This window comes from Neolamprologus multifasciatus, chromosome 18 (assembly GCF_963576455.1).
Source record: "Neolamprologus multifasciatus chromosome 18, fNeoMul1.2, whole genome shotgun sequence".
Lineage (NCBI taxonomy): Eukaryota > Metazoa > Chordata > Actinopteri > Cichliformes > Cichlidae > Neolamprologus > Neolamprologus multifasciatus.
The window spans coordinates 19129469-19139086 of record NC_140456.1 but is presented as its reverse complement, the minus strand read 5'-3'; the positions used below and the strand labels follow the sequence as shown (position 1 = coordinate 19139086).

At 42.6% G+C, this 9618-nt stretch overlaps 1 protein-coding gene across 1 annotated transcript; it reads left to right on the top strand.

Moving 5' to 3' along the window:
- Positions 1-164: 164 nt before the first annotated feature.
- Positions 165-3827, top strand: tmem275a (transmembrane protein 275a). Its single transcript, XM_085139507.1, has 2 exons — positions 165-784; positions 1552-3827. The coding sequence occupies exon 2, from the start codon at positions 1590-1592 to the stop codon at positions 2208-2210; it is 621 nt and encodes a 206-aa protein (XP_084995633.1). The 5' UTR covers positions 165-784; positions 1552-1589; the 3' UTR covers positions 2211-3827.
- Positions 3828-9618: the final 5791 nt, after the last annotated feature.

Genomic DNA, 9618 nt, shown 5'->3' with positions numbered 1-9618 from the left:
TAAATAAATATTTTAACAGAAAAATATTCATATTGAATTATATTATAAAATAATACACAGCATAAATAAATAATAATTTTAGATAAAAAAAAAAAATTTATATTCGAGAGAGTTGTGGAATAAATTAAAATCCTTTTCCTTTCAAGAATCAGCAACATTGCGGTGTGGGCTGAAGGTAGAGAGCAACAGCTTTCACCTTCATCACCCCCTCCTCCACTTGCGCACTCGCTCGCGCACACAGGGGTGGCTCGGGAACGAGCTTCGCATCCAGCGGTCCGGCGACGGAGGGAATATGCTCAGTTCAGATATGAATGAATGAAAATATGACAGCTTCACACAGACAGAGATGTCTGGAACACCATTTCCGGTTCGGGCTGACCTGTCAGGTGTTACGTGCTGCTCGGTCCACATCTGGAGCAGCAGCGCGCGGTGTGTCTGCGTGTCTGCTCCTAAGAAATGCCATTTCACCTAAGTGATCTTCTGCCTGTTACTTCTTCTTCTTCTTCTTCTTTTTTTCCACTCTCGGATTTTATCTTGTCGGTCGCCTTGAATCGTGTATGTGTGTCTGTGCGTGTGTGTTTGCTTGAGCCAGTGATTGAAGGGCTTTCATGACTTGTGCCCTCAGGACTGTGAAGCCACGAGAACAGGATGAAAATCGTTCGTTTGGTGCTGATTCGCCCTTTCAGCGTCTCAGTTATTTCGCCCCTTAATTAGAAGACCGGTAACCGCGGTGAAAATCTGCTGATCAAACAATGGAAAGACCTTCAGTGCATCCACCTAAAGGGTGAGTGTCTCCCCCCTTCTTTCATGGTTTAATTTTTGCAGAAATGCAACATCAGTGGAAGTAAAGGCGCATTTAAACGCCTCTCAAGCAAAACCCGTTTTATAAACGTGCCAACTGCGATATATCACACATTTACAGACACATATTTACAAAAATATATTTTATACATCCCCTCTGCTTAGGTCTCCTGTCTGATCTTCAATGGGCGCATGCTGGAATGAAAGGGCTCATTTGATTGCAACTAAACACTCACAGCCTTTCCTCTAGTGGCTTGGGTGGCATGAATGAAGCAGCTGCACGGTGACTGTACACAGTTTAAGAGAAAATAAATAGGGATGCATCTTAAAGACATGTTATTAAGTACCACTGAGGATTTTTCTTAATGGGCTCATGCTTCTCTTTTTTGTTAACGGATCTTATTTTAGGCCATCTAGAGTGAATTGCCCGTCCACGCGGCTGTTGTACAGTTGTTGTTTAGATCCTTTTTTTTTTTTTTTAAACAGGAGTGTAATTGATTTAGGAAGATTTCAGTGGCCAGCTGTCTTCACATGTTATGCAGGTGTCACCAATAGATGACCACTACCTGAGTGCTGCTCACTCAACTTTTTACAATCTGTTCTCATATCTGTATTCTGTAGGTGTAGCAGCGCAATGAGGTGACAGATCAAAGCTCACTGATTGACAGAGCTTTTCTACACGTGCACACCAGTGCCATTGTAATGACTTAAAAAAGCTTATTTTCCTTAATTTTGTGTATCTACAAAAAGATAGAAGATAGAAAGCCAGAGAGCCTGGAGCGGAAACCATGGTCATCGCTGATAGAAACACCGGCACCCCTGTGCCTAAAAAGGAGCCCCAGAAAAAAAGGAAGTCTCGCCCTCATGGTCTGCCCTCTCCAGCACTCTGCTGTGCTTGTGGCCTATGCATCATGCTGGCTGGACTCAACATCACCCTGGTGGGAGCATTCGCCTTCAGCACACTGATGCCTTCTGCCAACCCCCCAATCATCATCGGACCTATCCTGCTGCTGGTGGCCTTTTCCTTTTTCGGAGCGTGTTGCGTGTGCAGTCGACTCCCGCCTCCACACAGCTCACGGAGGTCCAAGGTTGGGGGCAGAGGGGCTGGCTTGATGGGACACGGCGGGCTGGCTGGCGGGGCAGCATTTGAAATAGAGACCAGCGAGCACACGCTGCAGGACACTACAGCTGTGCAGCTGAGCCCCACATCCTCCCCTGCATCATCCCAGGCATCCAGCTCAGAAAAGGAGGCTCCTGATGCTGATGCAGCCCTGCCAGGACCTTGCAAGCTCTTCACCATGGAGACAAACGGGCCGTCTTGTGTTTCTGCCACCGCAGTCTACTCAACCTCCGCAGCAGCAGGAGGGGAGGTGAAGCTCAACCTACCACGTGAAGAAGTGGTCACCTAGCAGGGCAGAGACTCTTAGTCTATGCTAGCAGTGTAAATATCCTTCTGGGCAGAGGGGCTGCTGGGTGTGATTGTATTCTCTAGTTTACGTACTGCCATATTTCTGGTTGTGAAAAGGTGTCAAAAGTTCTGCTTTTATTTATTCATTTATTTACTTTCTTGCCGTACCAACTGGTAAATAGCATGCAAGTATTTGTGGATCAAAGGTTTCGGAATTCAAATTCCTACCTCTCTCGTGTCGTTTTCTTACAGGTCTTTGTTTTTAACGTGGGGCATTATGAACTGATTTTATGAAGAAGTCAAAGAGTCTGAAACTTTAAACACTCGTTTTCACTCTTGTTCTGATTAATGGAAACCTCAACTCTCAGCAGTGACTTTAGAGGGCTAACTAACAAAAAAGACTAAACATCTGATTATTTATTTCTTCTGAAAACTTTACACGTGAAAGGTCAGTAGCTAAACTGGACGGAAACGCATTTAATAACATTTGGCATTTTGTGTGCCATGCTCAGTGCTCAGCTTGTTTTGGGGGTGTAAGCTATTATAGGTCATACATGTGCCAAAGCAATATTCCCTTGAAATGCAAAGGGATTGCACCACACAATAGCCAATTGCAATGTGTACACGTGTAACTATATACAGTGTCGTTTGAAGTCATTATTTCTGTAGTTTGATGTAATGAATACCATCATCAATGCTGTGAATATTATGTTTTTCTCTTCTCATCTGGCAGTTTATGACATGTTAAACTTTTAATCGAAGGCAACCCCATCAGTTTAAGGTCATGTTGATCAGAGCTTTAATCGGTAGTTCCTAATGCATAATCCAGTCAGAGCAAGGATTTCTTTCTCCTCTTACTCAGCGTGCATTTCATTACTTTTTTAGAGTGCTATAAGAGCATCTTTTCTAAATGTGAACAAAGGAATTTCACAGGAGATGTTTTCCTCCTATGGACCTAACATTGACAGCACTGGAAAGCCAAGAAGTTTAGATATTCCAATTATATAAAATGCATCTGTTCCCTGTCACTGTGATGGCTTCGTGTCAGTTTAAATCTGCCTAGTAGACATTCAACCCCTGATTTCCTTTGAAAGGAAAAGTTGCCTTAGACTGAGATATCAGGATCAAACTAATGAGGGCTATAAAAAAGTGCACAACACAGTTTTCTGCAGAAAGCCTTTGTTTGGCTCCAGATTTCTATTCAGCATTGTTAAGAAAGACTCAGTGATTTTGTGTTTTTTTTTGTGTTATAAATGCATGCAGGATGTTTTCAGAAGTCTGTATCAGGTAGCAGTTGCATACATACAGACAAACAGACACTGTTTGACATTTAAAAAAAAAGCCAGTTGGTGTTCCTTCAGAGTTCGCCTCTGATGCCAAATTAGAGTGTCAAGCTTAATTTTGCATGTTCAGAAAATGGGTTACGGGAATGCAAACACCCTGATGTGACTGATTAATGTTGTCTGTGTGTTTTAAATTGTGTAGCACCTATAGAAAATGTTAAACAAAAAAATATGTAAAGGATAGAATATTTTTGTCAAGACTAATTTAAAGGTCTCTAACCCAATGTGATTTCTTCAAAAGGCATAAATAAAAAAAGCTCTTTCTGTAAAAAATACTTTTCAAGTTTATATTTCTTGTGCAGTCTTCTTCCACTAAAAAATGACCTGCATTACTGTTAATATACTAATTATAACAATTGGTTGGTTTTTTTTAAAGTTTATGGCACATTTGAAAATAGAGGTGAGTGTCCACCCCAGTTTCTTTGCTTGTTTTATTTTTCCCAGCAGCAGTGCAAAGCCTGAAGACACCCAAATTACGCTGGTAAAGAACAGGGGGTCAAATCTGCAAGCTTTTGCGTTATTTACCATTTTTGTGGTTAAATTCTGTCAGTTGACTAATTGATTGAATATCTGAGTGTTTCAGTCAGGCAGCCTGGCTGAAAATCTGCTGGGAAGAACCAGAAATGTTGCATCTACCCGAACACATTACATCAAGATGGCCTTGAGTGAAGAACTCCATATGAGGTCCATCTGGCTCTTCCGCTAAGTGTTTGCGTATGCGCTCAAAGCTGCTACCACTGGAGGTCGCTAGAACCACATGTATGCGTTTCAGTGAGGTTACAGAAAAGCGGCTGTCATTTTACAACAAGCCAAGAGATGTCAGTCGCTCATAACAAGCCTCTCCTGTGGGAATCACATTAACCAGTCTTATAGTGGGTTATATTTAAGTGAATTTGAATCCACATAAAAATTACTGGCATTCAAAGATCAGTAGAGGAAGCTGTCACAAATGTCTGCAGTCTCCATCGTATTCCTAGAAAGAGTATGAAAACGTGACAAGAAACTGTTTTTGGCAATCTCACCTGATAATTATCTCTAATCAGGGTAGCAGACCATCGCTTGCCCCCACTCCCGTTTTGTACACACAGGATAATCAAGGCACAAATCTGGGGTGCTCTACTTTCCGTGGAAGCTCACAGATGACAAAATGGACCCAGGATGTTTTCCTCAGACTCCAAAAGCGACTCAATACCTTTGCTAAATTCCTGATACAGTGAGTCTTGGGTTGGCAGCACCACTAATGAAACCCTAAAGAGATTTTGAGGCATTAGTATGTAGCAAAAATATAAAAATCTCGTTATACTTTGGTTTTCTAATAAATGTATTTCGAATGATGCCCGATGCACCGACACATCCGTTTACAGTGACAGTGAGGTAAAGTGCTGGAAAGAGTTTGAAGCAGCAGATGGTTGGTTGAGGCTGGTCACAGTTACTGGATGAACCAGACGAGGACTTCGGCCAAGACGCCGTGTCAGTCACGCATCGACTGCGTATAATGGGATTCTGTGATTAAACCTGCGGCAAAACAGTTGGTATATTGCAAAAACATGAAAACCACTCCAGGTTTATGTTGTCCCAAACATTTCCCTCGGACCTCTGTCAAACATGTTCCCAGCATCTTCTGCCTCTTGGCCTGGAGTGAAGAGGCTTGTATAACACGTTAAACCTTTATCCACCTGAAGGCTGGAAGATTTACCACCTTTTGAAGGTGAATGGGTTTGTGGCAAAGCTGCAGGCTGAGTAGGAATATTCACATTTTTATGGCCTGTGGGGGCAAAGTTCAGGAATGGGACTGTCACGTTAACTGCACTAGTTCAGCTTACATGCGATGAAAAAAAACAAATGGATATCGCCCTTTGACCCTTGAACTCACCTGTGTCCACACAGACTGCTTTTAAAGTCATTTTTATATTGATTAAAGCTGTGATTTTCTCAACATAGTCAATGTCCACTGTAATATGGGGAGGCTATAAAAAGTGGATCATTTTCATTTGGGGTTTTCATCACCAGCCAGATAGTGGTTTTACAGCTCCACAGTACAAGAAGGAAGTCTTCCTTATTGCTGAAATCAAGATATAATTCTTGGACAGATTTTGCATCAGTGCTTTGTACCAGATTAGGGGTAATGATAAACACCCTTAGCAGACACACCGCCTTCAGCCTGTGACCTGGATTTCTTTCTTCTTTTTTTTCATCCTGCATGTGTACCTTGTGACTGCTGATTTTTGCTGTATCAGAATAAAGCAGTATGTCTAAAGTCTGTCAGAAAGCTGAAGTGAAAGAACATTCATAGAAGCAGAGGCACGCAGTAAACAAGTGGTAGTAAATGTTGGCACATTGTGAAACATTGCTTTGTTTGCACTTTACATCCACTGCGATAAACTGTGAGAACACATCCATTGCCAGCTGCTTTCTTTCAGCTCCGCTGTGTGTTGGTATGTCAGATATTACAGTTTTTTCTGAATGCTTAAACCCTAACTGTGATTCTTATAGCACATTTTCTAAAACTATTAATACTTATAGCAAAACCACTCACTGAGTTTGCAAAACTAAAAGCACAAACACTGCTTTGCGCTCAGTTTGCCATTTTGTAACACACACTTTGAAAACCTGTAGCTACAATCCACTGCACAGCACTCTTTTTGCAGAACTGTAAACACAACTCACTGCTTTACACTCAATTTCCAAATGATCAACACACTCCTAGCAAAACTATACACATTTATGGCTATTATTTACACTATTTTGCCAACTGTCTGGCACACTGTCACATGTAAAAACTTTTTTAGATAATTAGTTCACTTTGCAATCAGCCCAAGCACTATAATACAGGTAAGCTCTGTGTGTGGAGTACAATGGAGGGAGCAGGAAGAGTGAGAAGTAGAGGAGGCCGAGGAAGAGGACGTGGAGGTGAAGAAGTAGGATGAAGAGGACGACAAGGACAAGGAGGAACAAGAGGAGGACGAGGAGGGGGGAGAGGAGGACGAGGAGGGGGGAAGAGGACGAGGAGGGGGCAGAGGAAGGGTAAGAAGAGTAAGAAATAGAATTGCTGATGACATCAGAGCTACAATAGTGGACCATGTAATCAACCGTGGAATGACCCTGAGGGAAGCTGGTCGACGGGTTCAGCCTAACTCGAGCCGCTACACTGTAGCAAGCATCATAAGGACATTTTGAAATGAGAATCGGTTAGTACAGTCACTTTGCACTAAGATTTGTAGCACTGCCATATGCTAATGAGAAACACAACAATACCATAGATGTAAAAATACTGAAATTGTTACTTTACAGAATTGCTAGATGACCAGATGCTGGGGGCAGAGGAAGCCTGTTCACTGCAGACCAAGAAACCCATATAGTCAATATGGCGATTGCAAATAATCCTATACTTGGAAATAAACACTTGTGTTTGTTTTGATGTGTGTAAATAAACACCAGTACTTGAAGTTTGGATCCCTCCATGTTTACAGACCTATGACAAAAGTATGAGCTCAAACTGACATGGCCTAGCTTGTGCACAGAGAAAGCAAAAGCCAGATGTGTTTTGTATTCATACCATCAGTGTGCAGTTGGCGCATTGTGTGCTTAGTAGATGATGGCTTGTGTGTACTGTTTGATACGAAAACACCATTTTTACGAAGGTGTGAAGAGTTAATCTAGCTGTGTTCGCTTTTGCAAGAGAACTACAATGTTTTGATAATTGGGTGACAGGTTTTCTTATTTGTGTGTAGAGTTTTGCAAAAATAGCCAATAGTTACAAAAAATGTGCTTAAGCAATCAGAAAAAACTGTAAGAGTGCACAGTAAAAATGTAACTGTTTCCCCTCACAAACATCAACCAGACCAATATTGATTGTTAGTGATGCTAAAACGAAGCAGGACTGCTGAGCATACACAGCTGACCTCAGACGAAGCCTTCGTCTTCTTCCTCATCATGACAAGATGTGGCACAGCGACAAAACAGCTTTTGCACACACTCATGCTCACACCTGCAAAACACAAGCGTCCCATCCGCTCCAAACCGGAGCGTGGCGGATCCTGATGCACTGCTCATGCGCTCCCGCGTGGACGTGCTTGTGCATGGGAAGGCTCTCAGTTGAATGAATCGGCAGAGGAGAGGGAAAGGAGGGTGTAATCAAGCTGAAAAGATTAGGGGAAGACGAGCTGCTGAGGATCTATGAGAACAGACATCGGTTATATAACCCTAACCCAGTTCGCTCCGCTTCCAAAAGACAGACAGGGAGGGAGGAGAGGGAAGATGGAGGAGCTGGGTGAACCCTTGTGTTTAGACTAAAATGAACCAGGAGGGTGGTTATTTTCATAAGGATGAAAATGCATGTTGAATTCTTATTATTCTTCATGTCAATAATGATATCACAGACTGCTCTTTCAGAATATAAATCAGGTTTAATGCAGGAGAAAATGATGACTTTTGCTGCTGTGTAGCCACCTTCAAAGGTTCAGTTAGTCCTTTGCTGCACGTGTGAAAATACTTCAGGCCTTGTGCAACCTTGCAAGTCAAGTGTTTACTGAAGATTGTGCACAGAGTACCTTTCAACATGTGATTTAACGTGAAAACATATCAGTTGACTTTATTTGCAGTGCTGATAGGATAAGGTTGTTTTGGTTCTCCAAGTGCATTGTATGGGCGGGCCTCGTGACTGCCTGGCTGTTTCAGTTGGTCTCCAACAGGAATAGTCCGAGGGCGACACGGAGAAGAAAGCGCCTCACAGATCAGGGGGCAAAGATACAGCAGATTTTCATCAAAACTGACGAGGGTCCTAATAGTAATGCCGCAGTGTTCTGCATACCAATGACCCTGACAATGGCTCCCTTGCTGTTCTTAACTCCTCCATTCACCCCCAGTAAATGGCAGCATATTCAAGTGGCCGGGGCTGGCCAACCTGGCTTTTCACAAATCTACGTGGGCCCTGGCAAAAAGGAAACGTACACAGTAGTAGGAGCACGGCGCAGTACTGGGAAGAAGAACAAAACAAAGCACAGCAACTCTAGTGACGGGCAGAACGCGCGTGAAAAGCATCAGCGCAGAAGCAGTCAAATCAATCATTCTCTCCTATATCCAGCCATTAACAAAGCCAATCAATGCTGCTTTCACACACAAATTTGAATTTGAAATTTGATTTGCTTCAGTAATGCTGGGCTGCTATGCACACAGCGTGGACAGTGTCTCTTTACCTCCGGTATGGGTCTTTGAACTGTTCTGTGAATGTTATCCTTTAGCCTGCGATCGACTGTTTAACCAAGCAGATCAATAGACAAACTGAAAATAGAACAGTGCTGTGTGTGTATGCTGATATTTAAGGCTGATTACTCTGCAAATATTCAACTCATGGGTCATGCAAGTCAAAATAACACACTGTGGTGATATTCACGTGCTTTCTAGAGCTCTGCGAGCACTGCACCCCCGGTGTCTCGTGAGAATACAGTCTGTATTTAAGGATTATGTTTAATGAGACAGCTAACATGCTCTGGTTACAGAACAGAATGGGCCAAGTGAATACTGTATTGGGATGTCCTGGGGTGCAAAAAAAAATGGCTGGTAAACAACATGTGGTACCGCTTGATTCCAGCAGAGGCCCCTCTTTTTAAAAGAAATGCAGACGATGAAAAACACCACTCTCCCCAGCAGACTGCTTCAGACCGGTTTCTCTGCTCTACATTTGAGTGTCACTGTCAAACTCCGGAAATCAACATTAGACTGATGTCAGCTTATTTTTTCAGTGTTTGCCGCATCTAATTGTTTTATACGCAGCAGTTAAGGTTGCATAAAAGGGAACTGCCCTCATGGGTTTCTGCAGTACAGGCAATCTTCTGGCCTTAGAGTCAGTGCAAATTGCTACTTGTACATTGATCGCAGCATGTTGTTAGGTCTGTTTTGTGGCTTTGTAATGCTTTGTTAATGAGGGTCATTTCACCGGAGAAAGGATGAGAGGTATTTTTCTGATTACCTGTGCAATGTCTACTGTGCCACTTAATTATATATTGCATGAAATAATGATGACATGATTAGTGAGAGGACACTTTTTTTTTTTGGGGGGGGGGGGGG

Excerpts from the sequence above, each read along its gene's own strand:
- tmem275a (XM_085139507.1), top strand. The coding sequence starts at position 1,590 with ATGGTCATCGCTGATAGAAACACCGGCACCCCTGTGCCTAAAAAGGAG.